We start from the raw sequence: 20189 nt of genomic DNA, 5'->3' as shown, positions 1-20189 counted from the left end.
TTATATTACATTACATTTCACTATATTAAAATATTAAGCATACTAATTTTTTGTCTATATTTATTTAAAAAACTATATTCTACCTTGTTTTGGACAATATTCTATTCCACAATATTTCTTACACAAGAGTGTTTTTTTACCTCTAATTACATGTGTTATTGTGAAATGCCCTTATTGCATGGCCTACTAAAACATGCTCTTATTTCTGGGGCTATTCTGGAATACACTTATTACACAAGTCAGTCATGTATACTTTTATTATATGGCCTTTTGGGAGTGTTCACATTACTAGAGTTATTGGGATAGGCTCAGATTACATAGATACTTGGAGAATATTTCTGTTACATGGATTTTAAAGGGAAAGCTTCATTTCCATGGGTTGTCATGGAATTATTATTGTTGGGGTTACTGAGTAAGACTTGTATTATGCAGGCTAGTGTGGAATCCTCTTCAAGTGTGAATTCTCAGGTAACATTGCTGTTTTTATTTGGAAATGCTCTCATTACATAGGTAATTGTATGATGTCCCTATTACATCGGTGTAATGTGGAATGTTGTATTGCTTGTGTGACGGGCCAATGCTACTTCTTCTTGTGTTTTTTTCACAATGCTCTTATCACATTGGGGAATCCTACTATATTCGTTTTTGTTATGAAATGCTCGTTACAGGAGATACAGGCGAAAGTTCTCATTACAAAGGTAATTACGAAATGTTCTCATTACATGAATGATATGGGTGATGTTTTTGCTTTGGTGATAGGGGGAATCCTCTTCGTACATGGGTCACTCTGGAATGATCTTACTGATTGATCATAATTCAGTGGTTATTCTGGAATGCTCGTATTACATGAGCAAGTCTAGAATCAGGCGCGCAACACCCATTGGACTCACAGGGCTTCAGCCCCCCCCCCCCCCCCCGTCGTGTGTGGCAGCCCGGGCTGAGACAGCCTCGCGGCGCACACACACAGCCGCACCCGAGCACTTCACAGGTCTTTAAAAGACCATTTTGCATGTTAATGAGGCCTTCACCCCTTCTAAGAGCCCCTGCAGCTCCACTCTGCCTATGGCTTAAAAGATTCAGCCCCCCCCGAAATTTTTTCTTAGCCCCCCCCGAAATGTGGCTCTAGTTGCGCCTCTGTCTAGAATACTCTCATCACAAAGGATATTGGATTAAGTTCTTATTACATTGGATTTTTCAGAATGCTCTCATCAAATAAGGCAATGAGGAATGTTCTTATAACACGGGTTTTTGTGGAGTGCTCTTATTAGAGGATTACCTATGAAATTGTATTATTACATAGGTCATTTGGGAATGGGAATGTTCTCACTTCATTGGGTAATAATAGGGAATTCTTTTATTACGTGGGTTAAAGAGGAATGCTCCTGTTACACAAGTTATTCAAGCATGTTGTCATTACATATTTTTTTCCAAAATGCTCTTGGCAGATAAAGTGTTTGGGAGTGTTCTTACTACATGGGACATTCGGGAATGGTAATTTTATTACGTGGGAGAAAGCTTTCCTTACATGGGGAATGTTCCTATTACATGGGTAATACGGGGTCCTGTGTTACAAGAGTGACATGGGGAATGATCTTACATCGGTGACTCTGGAAAGTTCCTGTTGCATCAGTTATTCTGGAATGCTCTTATTGTAGAGGAGTTTCCAAGGAGTCGCGTTCGACGGTGTTGACTGCTGGGCAGCAAGAAGCTTCTAAGAATGCTCCCGCAAGGTTGTTTCTTTATAATACCCGCAAGGCCTTCCGCACGTTGACCCGGGAGTCTGAGCACGATTTTGTGTCGTGGTCACGCTCGAGGCACCACAAGCAGATGATGTGGGGGTCGGTTACCGACATAGAGCATGACAGGTGCCACAGCCTAAACCTTGTACATCTACATAACATCCTTGACACACAAGAGAAACTTTTTGTCTACAAAATGTCGAAAAATGCCTGTCAAAAGAGACAGAGGGGTAGCTCTTCTCTGGATCAGTGCTTAACTGGCGCGGAAAGAAAAAAACTGATATCCACGCGCCTGGGTGGCGGCTATATAGATGACCCGACGCCATTACCGACGCTAACGATGCTGACGTCACACGTAGCCGAACGGAGACATCCAACGACGCTTAGGGGTATTGCTCACGCAAAAGTTTCTGGATCCAGCCTTACAACCTGGTAAATTTAAAGGTAGGGAATCTGCAGCTAGAAGTCTCTATCAGATGCATCAGTTATTCTGGAATGCTCTTATTGTAGAGGAGTTTCCAAGGAGTCGCGTTCGACGGTGTTGACTGCTGGGCAGCAAGAAGCTTCTAAGAATGCTCCCGCAAGGTTGTTTCTTTATAATACCCGCAAGGCCTTCCGCACGTTGACCCGGGAGTCTGAGCACGACTTTGTGTCGTGGTCACGCTTGAGGCACCACAAGCAGATGATGTGGGGGTCGGTTACCGACATAGAGCATGACAGGTGCCACAGCCTAAACCTTGTACATCTACATAACATCCTTGACACACAAGAGAAACTTTTTGTCTACAAAATGTCGAAAAATGCCTGTCAAAAGAGACAGAGGGGTAGCTCTTCTCTGGATCAGTGCTTAACTGAGGCGGAAAGAAAAAAACTGATATCCACGCGCCTGGGTGGCGGCTATATAGATGACCCGACGCCATTACCGACGCTAACGATGCTGACGTCACACGTAGCCGAACGGAGACATCCAACGACGCTTAGGGGTATTGCTCATGCAAAAGTTTCTGGATCCAGCCTTACAACCTGGTAAATTTAAAGGTAGGGAATCTGCAGCTAGAAGTCTCTATCAGATGCATCAGTTATTCTGGAATGCTCTTATTGTAGAGGAGTTTCCAAGGAGTCGCGTTCGACGGTGTTGACTGCTGGGCAGCAAGAAGCTTCTAAGAATGCTCCCGCAAGGTTGTTTCTTTATAATACCCGCAAGGCCTTCCGCACGTTGACCTGGGAGTCTGAGCACGACTTTGTGTCGTGGTCACGCTTGAGGCACCACAAGCAGATGATGTGGGGGTCGGTTACCGACATAGAGCATGACAGGTGCCACAGCCTAAACCTTGTACATCTACATAACATCCTTGACACACAAGAGAAACTTTTTGTCTACAAAATGCCTGTCAAAAGAGACAGAGGGGTAGCTCTTCTCTGGATCAGTGCTTAACTGGCGTGGAAAGAAAAAAACTGATATCCACGCGCCTGGGTGGCGGCTATATAGATGACCCGACGTCATTACGGACGCTAACGATGCTGACGATGCTGACGTCACACGTAGCCGAACGAAGACATCCAACGACGCTTAGGGGTATTGCTCACGCAAAAGTTTCTGGATCCAGCCTTACAACCTGGTAAATTTAAAGGTAGGGAATCTTCAGCTAGAAGTCTCTATCAGATGCATCAGTTATTGTGGAATGCTCTTATTGCAGAGGTGTTTCCAGAACACTCATAGCAGAGGGTCTTGTGGAAAGGACACAGTACCTGTTTTTTTTCTTCAAAATGGACATAAAGTAATGGCCATGTTCTTATTACATGATTTGTTATGAAATGCTCTTAGTGCATGGGTTGTGTTGTGGCTACATTGATTATTGAAGATTGTTTTTAATATATGACAGGCGCCTCGTGCACCTTATACCCTGCCTGATAAGCTGCGCCTTTTTTTTATATAAGATCTCGGCCTCCCTCCCTCTGGCTACAGGGGCGCGTCGACCCCTCCACGGCCCACTCCCTTCCCTCCGGCCATTCTGTGCTCGTTCTGTATGAAAACAAGAGACTGGAGTTAATGAAAAGCGAATAAAAGGCGCGGAGCAGGTTGGCCGGGAGCCGCTGTGATGGGAGATTGACACGCGCTCCCCGGCACAGGCCCGGGATGGTGGCTGAATGGTGCGAGGCAAGTCTGGGCTGGCAGCAGGGTGGAGATACATCCTTCAAACAGATCCTGCTTCATTCCAGGACACCACAGGTGGGGGCACGGAAGCAAAGCACAATTCTCGAACTCCTTCGTGAAAAAAGACAAAAATCGAGTCTCTGCCAAGAAGCCCGGTCTGAAGTACCTGCTCTCGCTCGCACCAACCTGCCCTGGGCAGAGCATGGACCTGCCCGGGGCGCAGAGCATGCCATGCAGCACGCCGCCCGCCGCAGTGACTGAGGGCCAACCGAGGGCCAGGAGGAAGGGGGCGCCAGCAGCCAGACCCCCTCCGCCCACCAGGCCCCGCTGCCCCAAGCGCCGCTCCCCCAGCACCTGTGGAGGCAGCCCCCACCCCCTGGTCTCGGCCACCTCCGAGAGGCGCAACGAGAGGGAGCGCAACCGGGTCAAGCTGGTGAACTTGGGCTTCGCGCACCTGCGGCGCCACGTGCCCCAGGCCCAGGGCGCAAGCCGCAAGATGAGCAAGGTGGAGACCCTGCGCTCGGCCGTGGACTACATCCGGGAGCTGCAGGGCCTGCTGGGGGAACGGCAGGGGCTGGCGGGGGAGCGCCTCTCCACCTCCGACGGCCTCTCGCCGCATGGCAGCACCTCCGCCGACTCCCTCCCGCGCTCGCCCGGCTCCTGCGCCTCGTCCGCTGAGGAGGGATCCCAGGACTCCGGCAGCGTCTCCGACTATCACACGGTGCACAGCTGGGGGTAGCGCCACAGGTCAGTCACTCTCAACTTATGCCGCATCTCACGCACTACCAGTCAGCCCTCTCCGACTTCCTGCTGCATGGGGCGCAGCTGGGAGTAGCGCCCCGATTTAGCGACTCGCAACTTACGCAGCAACGCACACTATATAGTCACCCTTTCTAAGCCCCCTCACACAGTGCACAGACGGGGTAGCCACTCTCTCCCCTGGTGCAGCATCGCACTGTCAGCGAGTCACCCTCTCTTTGCCCCCGCTTATCACACGACGGAGCATTTCCATCTGGAGGAATGGACAGCTGAAGGCAGGAAAGTTACCCTAACTCTCCTTTCACTCAATGCACAGGTGGAGCAGCCATCTACCAGCAGCGCCGTAAACTTACTGTCGCACAGGGCACAGCAGGGGTAGTCACTCTTTGTTACGATCTAGCAGCATCCTAAACTGACTGTCACACAATGCACAGCTGGAACTAGAGTGCACACAGCACGTTCAGACTGAATGTCAAACAGTGCGCGGCTGGGGGTAGTCAATCTCTGCTTCCCTCCAGCAGTGCTTCAGACTGACTATCACTCTGTGCACACCCGGAGATCGTTCAGTTTAACGTTACTCCGCTTCCTTTCACACAATGCACAGCTGGCGCTAGTCACTCTGCTACCCCCAGCAGCATCTCGGATTGACCATGACACAGTGCACAGTTGGAGATAAACCAGCCTCCCTCACCCGCCTCTTTTCATGCTGTGCTTTGCTGGGGGGTGGCCACTCTAGTGCCTGGCAGCAGCATCTCAGACTGATTATCACACAGTGCACAGCTACGGGTAGGCCAATTCCCCTAACCCCCCTTCACACAATGCACAGCTGGGGTAGTCACTCTGCTATCCCACAGCAGCATCTCAGACTGACTATCAGAGAGTGGACAGCTGGGGGAAGTCCTTCAGTATTACCATCCAACAACCTCTCAGACTAACTATCACACAGTGCTCACAGCCAGAGATAAAAGCAAAAAGAACACATGATGGACGGAATGCTGAAAACGCAAACATCCACACCCAGTCACAGATCTGGGTTTAATCCATCTTTATTTTTGCTCACTATGCCACCCCAGTTTATACCCAGCCATATGCAAATCAGTCTTGATCCTGTTCCTCATGGGAACAGTCCAGCCCAAACTGCCAGGCCAGGTCCTCCCTGGACCGAAAACAAGAGCCCATCATCTGTTCTATTTGCATTTGTTGCCCTAAGTGGGAAGGGTGTGCCAAGACGTGGGTCCCATGCATGCTACACCACCAGATTCAAGCTTGCCTAGTTGATGGAGGAGAGGTGGCAGCCGTAAACAGGTAAGTGTTTTTTTTTTTTAATTTCCCTCCGCTCACTTCGTTTGGTAACAGCCGCTACTGGTCACTGCGCCTGCTCCACCTCCTCTTCAGTGTACAAAAGGTTCACTGCACTGCACCTGCTCCTCCTCCATAACAGAAAAAATACACTTGCCCCATCTCCTCCTGCGTGACACTGCCCCTGCTCCATCTCCTCGGAGAAGAGTCTGCACATGTTCTGTCTCCAACTGAGTGACTGACATTCTCTCAAACCCTCTTGCATGGCACTTCACCTCTACCATCTCCTCAAAGGAGACACTACACCCCCTCCACCCCCACCTGCGTAATACTGCACCTGCTACATCTCATCATAGGGAATGAAAAAAGACATTGCACCTGCCCCAACTACTCCTGAGTGACACCGCACCTTCCTCCTGAGTGACACTGCACTGACCCCATGTCCTCCTGAGTGACACTGCACCTACCTTGTCTCCTTCTGAGTGACGCGGCACCTCCCCATTTCCTCGGAAAAGAGTCTGCACATGTTCTGCACTCGGTCAAAAATCTGGGTGTGAGGTGGGACAAAGATCTGTCCCTTACGACCCATTGGCAAAATTAAAACCATCAGGAAATTTATAAACCTCCTGCCTGACTCAACCTGCAAAACCGTGGTCCATGCTTTAATCACTTCCCATCTTGATTATGCGAACGGCTTGTACATGGGTCTGCTGCTTGGACTGATCCATAGACTCCAGATCATTGAAAATGCGGCAGCCCGATTGGTCTGCCGGGTCCGGCTCCGACACCGCATCTCTCCGTACCTTAGACAACTGCACTGGCTACCGATAGCCAAGCGGATTGAATTTAATGCACTGACATTTGCCTTTCGAGCAGACAAAGGGAGAGGGCCTATCTATCTGGGAAGTAGACTCCGCCCATATCAACAAGACAGACCTCTAAGGTCCAATCAAACGCTTTCTCGCCACACCGGGCTTTGTGAAAGCAAGAATGGGAAGCAGAACATTCGAAGTGGGTACCACCAGATTTTGGAATAACCTCCCCCCTCACCTTCGCATGATGCAGTCCGAACTGGAATTCAGAAGGGCCTTGAAGACCTGGCTTTTTAATTGGAATGACTAGTCTAGTGCTGCCCTCTGCCTTAATCACTGCCTACTATAGGGCCGGGACACCCGATTTGGGGTAGCTGCATGCGCAACAATTGCCTTTTATTATTACTTTTATTATTATTCTTTCCCTAATTGGGTGACCGCAATTGTCCCATCCCCTATTTCATCTCCTCAAAGGAGACACTAAACCTCATCCACCTGGAAAACACTGCACCTGCTACATCTCCTCATAGGAAATGCTGCACCTTCTCCATCTTCTGTGTGACACCGCACCTGCCCCATCTCCTCCTGAGTGACACCGTACCTGCCCCATCTCTTCTTAGAAGTCACTGCACCTGCCCCATCTGCTCTCGAGTGACACTGCACCTGCACAATCTCTTCTAAGAAGACACTGCTCATGACCCATCTTCTCCTGAGTGATACAGCACCTGCCCCATCTCTTCTTAGAAGTCACTGCACCTGTCCTATCTGCTCCCGAGTGACACTTCACTTGCACAATCTCTTCTTAGAAGACACTGCTCATGACCCATCTTCTTCCGAGTGACACTGCACCTGCCAAATCTCTTCCTAAAAGACACCGCGCCTGTCTCATCTCCTCGTAGAAAATGTTACATCTGTCTCATCTTCACTTGTGTGACACTGCACCTGTTTAATCGCCTCCTGAGGAACACTGCGTCCGCTTAATCTCTTGTTAGAAGACACTACTCCTGCCCCATCTCCTCCTGAGTGACACTGCTCCTGAGTGACTCTGCACCTGTCCTATCTCCTTCTTAGAAGACACTGCTCCTGCCCCATGTCCTCTTGAGTGACCCTGCATCTGCCCCATCTTCTCCGAGTGACACTGCACCTGGCTTGTCTACTTCTTAGTGACACTGCGCCTGCCCCATCTCTTAGTAGAAGAGTCTGCACATGTTCTGTCTCCATCTGAGTGACTGCAATTGTCCCATGCCCTCTTGTATGGCAGTGCACCTCTACAATCTCATCAAAGGACACACTTCACCTGCTCCACCCCACCTGTTTAACACTGCACCTGCTACATCTCCTCATAAGAAATGCTGCCTACACCTGTCTCATCTTCACTTGTGTGACACTGCACCTGCTCCATCTCTTCCTGAGTAACACTGTGCCCACCTAATCTCTTCTTAGAGGACACTGCTCCTTCCCCATCTCCCCCTGAGTGACACCACACCTGCCCCATCTCTTCCTGAGTGACAGTGCACCTGCACAATCTGTTCTTAGAAGACACTGCTCATGACCCATCTCCTCCTGAGTGACATTGCACCAGCCTAATTTCTTCTTAGAAGACACTGCTTCGGCCCCATCTCCTCCTGAGTGAAACTGCACCTGCCGCATCTCTTCTTAGAAGACACCGCACCTGTCTCTTCTCCTCATAGGAAATGCTGCACCTGCCCCATCTTCTCCTGAGTGACACTGCACCTACCTAATCTCTTCTTAGAAGACACTGCTTCTGCCCCATCTCCTCCTGAGTGACACTGCACTTGTCCCATCTCCTCCTGAGTGACACTGCATCTGCCCCATCTCCTCCTGAGTGACACCACGCCTGTCTCATCTCCTCGTAGGAAATGCTACACCTGTCTCATCTTCACTTGTGTGACACTGCGCCTGTTCCATCTCCTCCAGAGTGACACTGTACCCACCTAATCTCTTCTTAGAAGACACTGCTCCTGCCCCATCTCCTCCAGAGTGACACTGCATCTGCCCCATCTCCTCCTGAGTGACACTGCACCTGGCTGTGAGAAGTTGGCCTGGCATATGCTGTCCACTATTTAAAAGTGAGCACCTTGTACCAGTCCAAACAACCATTATTGATGATTAGGTTAAAGACAACCTTAATAGAAAGCTATCCTAGTGGTAGCTGTGGAGAGCAGCCTTCAGGCTAAGTCTTGAAGGAATGTAAAGCAGCTTGTTTAACCAGATCAGAACCTCCTGAATGACCAAATGAAAGGAGAACCACACCAGTGTTATATAAAATATATGTATTTATTACTAAGCACTCTCTACTAACCTCTTTATGAGATTAGAGCACTAGGCACAGAGTACTTGATCAATAGAACAACAGTAAATAGCACAATACACAGTGGGCTCCGGGGGGACACCGAACCATACACTAAAAAAATGGTATAACAACAACGACTTCTCTAGACACAGTGCCTAGAGCATGTAGAATTGCTGGGACCCCAAGGAACCACCCAAAGGAGTGACACAGGGAGCCCACGGAGGACGAGTGCGGTGTGAGAACACAGACGCGAGCTCCGTACCACTCTATGGGAAAGTCGCGGATGGAAAATTTCAGTTTAAGGACACTTCAGAGAGGACTTCAAGCAAGCCCTTTGGAACTTAGAAAGTTCTAAGGCCAGCAACCTTGCGAGTACCAGGGTACCACTGTTTCCTATCCCAGAGGAGCTGGGTGCATAGGGGTCAAGTGGTGTCAGAGACCCTCGTCGTTTTCAATGACGTGATGCGAAAAAGTGCTGCTGCCGGGAAGATGAAAAGTGTTTGGTTAAATCCAAGCCTGGATCCGAGGTGAGAAGAACCTCAAAGCAGAGGGGACAGAGTCTGGATCACTTCAGGGTGACCAGGTGCTCGGTAGACGAATGCCCACCGATGTCGTGTGCTTCAGGTGAGAAGATAGGATGCTTGACTCTGCAGCCACGGAGACCAGGAGACTTTGACGATGACCAAAGGCCGGAGGTGAGCTATCCTATGAAGGATGTCGAGTGCTGGGGGGTCAGTGTCCGGATTGAACACCAACAAGCCTTGGCAACGGCAACCCACGCGGGCAGAGGAAACAAGTTATGGTGAGGACCAGCATGGTCCTGGAGACTCTCCAAGCAATGGGGAGTCAGGGCACGTCTGGAGCAACCAGGGAAGCCCACGGGAAATCAAATTTACCTTCACAGGGACCCACAGGCCAACGGACCAGGGATCGCAAATGGACCTCGAGCTGAATTACGAAGTACAGGCCCACGGAGCACTTGTGGAGCGGAGGCCGGAAATCTTTAGTGGAAATACTGCTCGGGGTCAGGACTACACGTAGCCCAAAGCACAGCCTCAGGGACTGCCAAAAGCATATGCTGCTGCAAAAGTACACGGTGCCCAGGGGTTCGGGTTGCACGGTCCCCACGAGGGATACGGGTTCCAGAATTGCTGAGAGAGCAGATCGACCTCAGAGACGCTCAGGAACCCACCTCCTGTGTTGTAGAAATCGTCGGAGTCCTCAGGAGCTCGGGAGATCAAACCAGTCTGATGTGGTAAGGTGCCTGCTGCTGCAGGGGAGTAAGTCCTTTACTCCAAGGGAGATTCTTCTGTCATCCAGCGAAGTGTAGACTGTCAAAGTACTTAGTTTCTGCTTGCAGAGTTTAGTCCAGGTAAAATCTAAAGTCCTATAGTCAGGGTTTCTACTTTATACCCAAGGAAGGGGTTGGACAAACTCTGGGGACCCACCTATGGGAGGGTCAGGACAGAGGGGTGGCTACACCCATATCCTTTGTCCAGTTTCGCGCCAGAGCAGGAGCAAATGGCTCCTGCAAACGGTTTGAGCTGGACTATGCACAGGGACACCAAATGTGCCCCCAGTGCAGCCTTTCTGGCACTCTCACAGTGCACCCACCCAGCCCCAATACACTAAAGCCTGTCTGGGAGGTGGTCACACCTCCCTGTGACAGGAAACCTATTGGCAGGCCTTCCTCTGCTCAAGCTTGGCTCAGCAGCAGGAGGGCAGACTCGTGTCTGTAGCTGGCAGCATCCATTTTTTGATGCCCAGGTCGAGAAAGCCGGTACTGGGTGTACCAGTGTTTCACATAAGTCCCTCTAGAAGGGTGGAATCATACCTTCCCCGCCAGTTTTTAAAGTTAGCATTTACCGCAAGGTTATAATGCACTTAAATATATATGGTTGGCTGCATCACAGACAACCCCGGAAAATAGGTTCCGAAGGCTGCAGAGGGGCTCTGCTCATGCAGGGGCACCCTCTCACATAAAACCCAGCACCCTGCCTTCAGTATTGATAAGGCCTGCCATAGGGGTGACTGATAGGTTTATATGTGCAGTGATTTAGAATAGATATAGGGAACCTATATCTAAGTAAGGGGTGCATGTGCCACCTTACACAGGCTGCAGTAGCAGACCTAAGGTGCCATTTTGAATGTTCTCTCATGGGTGGCACAATACATGCTGCAGCCCCTGGGAGGCCTCTGGTGTACCTATGCCCAGGGTACATAGTGTACCATATACTAGGGACTGATAAGGGTACCCCAGTATCCAATCTGAATCTGCACATGTTTTGTCTCCAACTGAGTGAATTACATTGTCCCATCCCCTCTTGTATGGCACTGCCCCTCTATCATCTCCTCAAAGGAGACACTACACCTCATCCACCTGCATAACACTGCACCTGCTACAGCTCCTCATAGGAAATGCAGCACATGCCCCATCTCCTCCTGAGTGACACTGCACCTGCCCCATCTCTTCCTGAGTGACACAGCGCCTGCTCCTTCTCCTCCTGAGTGACACTGCAGCTGCCTAATCTCTTATTAAAAGACACTGCTCCTGACCCCTCTCCTCCTGAGTCACACTGCACCTGCCCCAATTCCTCCTGCATGACACTGCACCTGCCTGTCTTGTTCTGTGTGATACTGCACCTGCCCCATCTCCTCCTTAGTGACACCACACCTGCCCCATCTCCTCTTGAGTGACACAGCGCCTGCCCCATCTCTTCCTGAGTGACACTGCACCTACCTTGTCTCCTTCTGAGTGACGTACCTCCCCATCTCCTCGGAAAAGAGTCTGCACATGTTCTTTCTCCAGTTGAGTGATTGCAATTGTCCCATCCCCTCTTGTATGGCACTGCACCTCTATCATCTCCTCAAAGGAGACACTTCACCTCATCCACCTGCATAACACTGCACCTGCTACATCTCCTCATAGGAAATGCTGCATCGATCCCATCTTCACTCGCGTGGCACTCTACCTGCCTCATCTCCTGAGTGACAAAGCACCTGTCCCATCTTCACTCGCGTGGCACTGCACCTGCCCCATCTCCTCCTGAGTGACACTGCACCTGCCCCAGCTTCTCCTGAGTTAGACTGCTTCTGCCGCAGCTCCTTTTAGAAGAGTCTGCACATTTTCTGTCTCCATCTGAGTGACTGACATTCTCCCATACCCTCTTGTATGGCACTGCACCTCTATCATCTCCTGAAAGTGAACACTTCACCTGTTCCACAAACACCAGCGTAACACTGCACCTCCTACACCGCCTCATAGGAAATGCTGCACCTGTCTCATTTTCACTTGCGTGGCACTGCATCTGCCCCATCTCTTCCTGAGTGACACTGCAGATGCCCAATCTCTTAATAAAAGACACTGCTCCTGACTCCTCTCCTTCTGAGTCACACTGCACCTGTCCCAATTCCTCCTGCGTGACACTGCACCTGCCTGTCTTGTTCTGTGTGGCACCGCACCTGCCCCATCTACTCCTGCGTGACACACCACCTGCCCCATCTCCTCCTGAGTGACACTGCACCTACCTTGTCTCCTTCTGAGTCACGTTGCATCTCCCCATCTCCTCGGAAAAGAGTCTGCACATGTTCATTCTCCAATTGAGTGATTGCAATTGTCCCATCCCCTCTTGTATGGCACTGCACCTGCCAAATCTCTTCTTAGAAGACACTGCAGCTGACCAATCTCTTATTAAAAGACACTGCTCCTGACCCCTCTCCTCCTGAGTCACACTGCACCTGCCCCAATTCCTCCTGCGTGACACTGCACCTGCCCCATCTCCTCCAGAGTTACACCACACCTGCCCCATATCCTCCTGAGTGACACAGCGCCTGCCTCATCTCCTCCTGCGTGACACTGCACCTGCCCCATCTCCTCCGGAGTGACACGGCACCTGCCCCAATTCCTCCTGCGTGACACTGCACCTGCCCCATCTCCTCCAGAGTTACACCACACCTGCCCCATATCCTCCTGAGTGACACAGCGCCTGCCTCATCTCCTCCTGCGTGACACTGCACCTGCCCCATCTCCTCCGGAGTGACACGGCACCTGCCCCATCTCCTCCGGAGTGACACCGCACCTGCCCCATATCCTCCCGAGTGATACAGCGCCTGCCTCATCTCCTCCTGAGTGACACTGCACCTACCTTGTCTCCTTCTGAGTGACGTTGCACCTCCCCATCTCCTCGGAAAAGAGTCTGCCTATGTTCTTTCTCCAATTGAGTGATTGCAATTGTCCCATCCCCTCTTGTATGGCACTGCACCTCTATCATCTCCTCAAAGGAGACACTTCACCTGCTCCACCCCACCTGCATAACACTGCACCTGCTGCATCTCCTCATAGGAAATGCTGCATCGATCCCATCTTCACTCGCGTGGCACTGCACCTGCCCCATCTCCTCCTGAGTGACACTGCACCTGCCCAAGCTTCTCCTGAGTTAGACTGCTTCTGCCGCAACTCATTTTAGAAGAGTCTGCACATTTTCTGTCCCCATCTGAGTGAATTACATTCTCCCATACCCTCTTGTATGGCACTGCATAAAGGAGACACTACACCTCATCCACCTGCAGAACACTGCACATGCCCCATCTCCTCCTGAGTGACATGCACCTGCTCTGTCTTCTCCCGAGTGACACTGCACCTGCCAAATCTCTTCTTAGAAGACACTGCACCTGTCCCATCTCCTCGTAGGAAATGCTGCACCAGTCTCATCTTCACTTGCGTGACACATCACCTGCCCACCTCCTCCTTAGTGGCACTGTACCTGCCTGATCTCCTCTTAGAAGACACCGCAACAGTCTCATCTCATAGGAAATGCTACACTTGTCCCTTATTCACTTGAGTGACACGGCTCCTGCTACATCCCTCCTGGGTGGCACTGCACCAGACTAATCTCTTCTTAGAAGAAACCACACCTGTCCCACCTCCTCCTGTGTGACACTGCACGTGCTCCATCTCCTTCTGAGTGACACTGCACCTGCCCAATCTCTTCTTAGAAGACACCCGCTTGCCCCATCTCCTCCTGAGCGACACTGCACCTGTCTAATCTCTTCTTAGGAGACACCGTCCTTGTCCCATCTGCTCCCGAGTGACACTGCACGTGCACAATCTCTTCTTAGAAGACACTGAACCTGTCTCATCTCTTCGTTGGAAATGCTACATCTGTCTCATCTTCACTTGTGTGACACTGCGCCTGTTCCATCTCCTCCGGAGTGACACTGCACCCGTCTAATCTCTCCATAGAAGATACTGCTCCTGCCCCATCTCCTCCAGAGTGACACTGCACCTGCCCTGTCTCCTTAGTGACACTGCGCCTGCCCCATCTCCTCGGTGAAGATTCTGCATATGTTCTGTCTACATCTGAGTGACTACAATTGTCCCATGCCCTCTTGTATGGCACTGCACCTCTATCATCTCCTCAAAGGAGACACTTCACCTGCTCCACCCCACCTGCATAACACTGCACCTGCTGCATCTCCTCATAGTAAATGCTGCACCTGTCTCCTCTTCACTCGCGTGGCGCTGCACTTGCCCCATTTCCTCTTGAGTGACACAGCACCTTCACAATTTCGTCTTAGAAGACACAGCTCCTGCCCCATCTCCTCCTGAGTGACACTGCTCCTGCCCCATCTCCTCCTGAGTGGAACTGCATCTGCCCCCTCTCCTCCTTAGTGACACTGCTCCTGCCCCATCTCCTCCTGAGTGACACTGCTCCTGCCCCATCTCCTCCTGAGTGACACTGCACTTGTCCCATCTCCTTGTAGAAGAGGCTGCACATGCTCTGTCTCCATCTGAGTGACTTCAATTGTCCAATCCCCTCTTGTATGGCACTGCCCCTCTATCATTGCCTTAAAGGAGACACTACACCTCCTCCACCCCCAACTCTGACATCTCCTCCCTGGAAATGCTGCACCTGCCCCAACCCCTCTGAGTGACACTGCTCCTGCTCCATCTTTTCCTTAGTGACACTGCACCTGCCAAATCTCTTCTTAGAAGACACCACACTTGCCCCATCTTCTCCAGAGTGACACTGCACTGCCTACATCTCCTCACAGGAAATGCTGCCCCTGTGCCAGCTTCACTTCTGTGGCACTGTACCTGCTCCATCTCTTCCTAGAAGACCCCGCACCTGCCTCATCTGCTCCTGAGTGACACTGCACCTGCCCAATCTCTTCATAGAAGACACCACACCAGTTCCACCTCCTCCCAAGTGGCACCGCACCTGCCCAATCTCTTCCCAGAAGACACTGCACCTGCCCCATCTGCTTCTGAGTGACATTGCACCTGCACAATTTATTCTTAGAAGATACTGCACCAGCCCCATCTGCTCCCCCTGAATGACCCTGCACCTGCCAAATCTCTTCTTAGAAGACATCGCACCTGCCCCACCTCCCGAGTGGCACTGCACCTGCCGAGCCTCTTCCTAAAGGTACCCCGCACCTGCCCTATATGCTCCTTAGTGACACTGCAACTGCCCAATCACCTTTTAGAAGACACTGCACCTGCTACATCTCTTCATAGGAAATGCTACACCTGTTTCATCTTCACTCGTGTGGCACTGCATCTCCTCCCGAGTGACACAGCACCTGCACAGTTTCGTCTTAAAATACACAACATCTGCCCCATCCCCTCCTGAGTGACACTGCACCTGCGCCATCTTCTTCTGAGTGACACTGCATCTGCCAAATCTCTTCTTGAAAGACACCGCACTTGCCCCATCTTCTCTGACACTGCACCTGTGCGAGCTTCACTTGCGTGACACTGTACTTCCTCCATCTTTTCCTAGAAGACACATGCTCCTACTGCTCCTGGGTGACCCTGCACCTGCCAAATCTCTTCTTAGAAGACACTACACCTGCCCCAACTGCTCCTGAATGACACTGCACCTGCAAAATCTCTTCTTACAAGACACAACACCTGCCCAACCTCCTCCCGAGTGGCTTCCTAGAAGGCACCGCACCTGCCCCATCTGCTCCTGAGTGACACTGCACCTGCCCCATCTGCTCCTGAGTGACACTGCACCTGCACCATCTTCTTCTGAGTGACACTGCATCTGCCAAATCTCTTCTTGAAAGACACCGCACTTGCCCCATCTTCTCTGACACTGCACCTGTGCGAGCTTCACTTGCGTGACACTGTACTTCCCCCATCTTTTCCTAGAAGACACATGCTCCTACTGCTCCTGGGTGACCCTGCACCTGCCAAATCTCTTCTTAGAAGACACTACACCTGCCCCAACTGCTCCTGAATGACACTGCACCTGCAAAATCTCTTCTTACAAGACACAACACCTGCCCAACCTCCTCCCGAATGGCTTCCTAGAAGGCACCGCACCTGCCCCATCTGCTCCTGAGTGACACTGCACCTGCCCCATCTGCTCCTGAGTGACACTGCACCTGCCCAATCTCTTCTTAAAAGATAACAAACCTGTCCCATTTCTTTCTGAGTGACACTGAACCTGCTGCTAAATCTCTACTTAGAAGACATCTCCTTCTGAGTGGCACTGCACCTGCCCAATCTCTTCTTAGAAGACACTGCACCTGCCATATCTCCTCTTAGGAAATGCTGACCCTGTCCCAACTTCACTTGTGTGACACTGTGCCTGCTCCATCTCTTCCGAAAAGACACCGCACCTGCCCCATCTACTCCTGAGTGACACTGCACCTGCCTAATCTCTTCTTAGAAGACACTGCACCTGTCCCACATCCTCCTGAGTGACACTGCACCTGCCCAATCTCTTCTTAGAAGACACTGCACCTGTCCCACTTCCTCCCAAGTGACACAGCACCTACCCAGTCTTTTCTTAGAAGACACTGCACCTGTCCCATCTCCTCCCAAGTGACACTGCATTTGCCCAATCTCTCCTTCGAAGACACCACACCTGTCCCACCCTCTCCTCAGTGACAGTGCATCTGTCTCATCTGCACTTGCTTGACAGCGCCTCTGCTGCATCTCCTCCTGAGTGACACTGCACCTGCAAAATCTCTTCCCAGAAGATACAGCACCTGCCCCATCTCCTCCTGAGTGACACTGCACCTGCCAAATCTCACCTTAGAAGACAACGCCCAAGCCCCATCTACTCCTGAGTGACATTGCACCTGCCAGATCTCTTCGTAGAAGACACCACACCTGCACCACCTCCTCCCGAGTGGAACTGCACCTGCCCACTCTCTTCCTAGAAGATAATGCACCTGCCCCGTCTGCTTCTGAGTGACACTGCACCTGCCCAATCTCTTCTTAGAAGACACTGCACCTGCCATATCTCCTCTTAGGAAATGCTGCCCGTCCCAATTTCACTTGTGTGACACTGTGCCTGCATGATCTCTTTCTAGAAGACTCCGCACCTGCCCCATCTGCTCCTGAGTGACACTGCACCTGCCCAATCTCTTTTTAGAAGACAGTGCACTGCTCCTGCCCAATCTACGCCTTAGTGACAATGCACCTGCCCAATCTCTTTTTAGAAGGCACTGCACCTGTCCCATCTCCTCCTGAGTGACACTGCACCTGACGATTTTCTTCTTAGAAGACACTGCGCCTTATCCATGTCCTCCTGAGTGTTATGTTATGTTACGTTAGGTAGTATTTAAAGAGCGCATCTGTCACTCCGAGAAGCATCATGGCACTATAGTTGGTTGAGTTGCGGGTATAGCGTAACAGCTACTGAGAAACAGGATTGAAAGAGTTAGATCAGAGCTCTGCATAGAGCATCCGAAGAGGTGAAGATCCAGGTTTTTTGGGACTTCCTAAAAAGGGTTTCTGACTGAATGAAGCAGAGGTTACAAGGGAGTTGATTCCATGCCTTTGTGCCTAGCACTGCAATGAATTTACCTCCTTTGGAAATACATTTGAAGTTTGGGGGTTTTTAACAGATTTGAGTTGGAAGATCTAAGCGTGCGGCAAGGTACGTAGTGGGTAAACCTAGATCAAATGTAATGGGGGCCAGAGGAATGAAAGCTTCTGAAAGTGATTATTAGACGTTTGAACAGTATTCTTTTGTGGACAGGTAGCCAGTGCAATGTTTTAAGGGCAACCGATGTATAGGATTTTCTGGGCCATTTGAGTACTAATCTTGCTGCAGCGTGTTGAACCATCTGAAGTTTATGAAGGACTGATTTATTAGTTCCAATCAAAAACCTCTTTCAGGACCTATATTGCTTTTAACAGAGACCTATACAGGTTATATCCTGCCAACCATAATTAAATGATTAAAGATACATCCAATACAGAGTATTATTTAGCAGTCATTTTATTTTTTCACTTTTTTCAATTTTTAAATTCTACTTCAATGATAACATCAGATACTTTATATACAATTGACATACGTATTAATTAGACCATCTAAGACAGAAAGAATAAACGTATTCTTAAATGTGAATACCCCACCACTAAGATGACACAAATACTCTCATCATGCTCTCATTCTCAAACATACATCAGTCATACTCATACTGTTAAAATAACGAAAACATTCAGAAGGTGGGGGTATTCACATTTAAGAATAAGTTTTTTCTTTTTTGTCTTAGATGGTCTAATTAATGCGTATGTCTATTGTATATAAAGTATCTGATGTTATCATTGAAGTAGAATTTAAAAATTGAAAAAAGTGAAAAAATAAAATGACTGCTAAATAATACTCTGTATTGGATGTATCTTTAATCATTTAATTATGGTTGGCAGGATAGAACCTGTATAGGTCTCTGTTAAAAGCAATATAGGTCCTGAAAGAGGTTTTTGATTGTTTTCCCTTGCCCTCTTCCCCCCTTCTCTTGGACCTCTAGTAACTTTAGGGGGGCCTTTTTCTTAGATATACTGATTTATTAGTTCCTGCATAAAGGCTGTTGCAATAGTCCAGTCTAGAAGTAATCAAGGCTGTAGCAACCGTCTGCCTTGTCGAAAAGGGACGTAGGTAAAAAACTTTTTAGTGATTTGATTAAGTAAAAGCAGGTGCCAGCTACAGATATCTCCTGTTGATGAAAAGACAGAGCAGAATCAAACCTGACCCCCAGGTTTCTGGCAGTAGTTACGATGTTAGGGGGAGGAGGGGTGTCAGCCGGCCACCATTGGCTGGGGGCCAGGCCAGTTCAAGATGGGAAATGCCATAGGTTCCGAGACGGTCTAGGAGAATGTTATGTGAGACCATGTTGAAAGCCGCTGACAGGTTCAAAAGGACCAACACCGCGTGTTTTCCCTGGTCCAGGGCAGCTTTTAGGGATTCAGCCGTGAACAGAAGGGCGGATTCAGTTGAATGCCGCGATCTGAAACCTGATTGGTTTGGATGTAGAATGTTAGGTCCTTCCCAGTAGGTCGTAAGTTCTGAATTGACCAGTTTTTCGGCTATCTTACTTAGGCAAGGAAGGAGGCAAATGGGGCAGAGATCAGAGAGGGTGGTAGGATCAGCAAGCTGTTTCTTTTGCAGGGGTCTAACTGCTGCACGTTTCCACTCATTAGGAACCTCCCCAGTAGACAGTGAAGTGTTTATTATATTGTGGATAATTGGGTTGACCATATCTATCAGGGCGTGTAAGATCAGAGGGGGACAGGGATCAAAAGGAGACCCAGATTTGACAGCCAAAATTGCTTGACGTGTTTGATCTAGGCTGAGATTTTGAAATACTTGGAGGCAGAGTTGGTTGCTGTCCAGTGCAATCTTGGGGTGAGTAGGGGACAAAGTGGGAGGGGGAAAGTCTTTTTTCAGCAGCTGGACTTTTTCCTCGAAGAAATCCACAATGTGGTCACAGAGAGCCTGTGAAAGGGGGATTTCTGGTTTGAGTGACATGGGGTTAAAAAGGAGCTCACAGTATTAAAAATTGTTTTTTGGTTAGAGTTGGCCTGTTCAAGCATATCGGTGAAGTACGATTTCTTGGCAATTTTTATGTTTTGATGGTCATTTTTAAGAGCGGCCTTGAAGCTGGTCCACTCTGTCTGAGTGTAATTGAGTCGCCATCTGCGTTCCAATTTTCTGCAGCGGCTCTGCATTTCCTTTAATTCTTTGGTATACCAAGCGGCTGAGTGCTTCTTTATCCAGCGGTATTTCTCAGGACCGGCTGGCACAAAGTGATCTTTCAACTTAGTTAGCCATGATGTGAAACTTCTGTTGGGTCTCCTGTTAGTG

At 49.9% G+C, this 20189-nt stretch overlaps 1 protein-coding gene across 3 annotated transcripts in view; it reads left to right on the top strand.

Annotated features, from left to right (window-relative positions):
- The first annotated feature begins 3879 nt into the window (after positions 1–3879).
- LOC146809361 (achaete-scute homolog 1-like) overlaps positions 3880–20189 on the top strand; it is a 45477-nt gene continuing 29167 nt past the window's right edge. The window contains exon 1 of one of the 3 annotated variants that reach the window (XM_085616162.1): positions 3880–3969. Coding sequence is in view for 1 of the 3 variants with exons in the window: in XM_085616163.1 (XP_085472289.1) it covers positions 4097–4633 (537 nt within the window). In the remaining 2 variants the exon portion in view is untranslated. The other 2 variants (XM_085616163.1, XM_085616161.1) reach the window with 2 other exon arrangements.

Source organism: Triturus cristatus, chromosome 7, assembly GCF_964204655.1.
Source record: "Triturus cristatus chromosome 7, aTriCri1.1, whole genome shotgun sequence".
NCBI lineage: Eukaryota > Metazoa > Chordata > Amphibia > Caudata > Salamandridae > Triturus > Triturus cristatus.
Note: the sequence above shows the minus strand (reverse complement) of the source record. Positions and strands in the feature narration are given on the sequence as shown.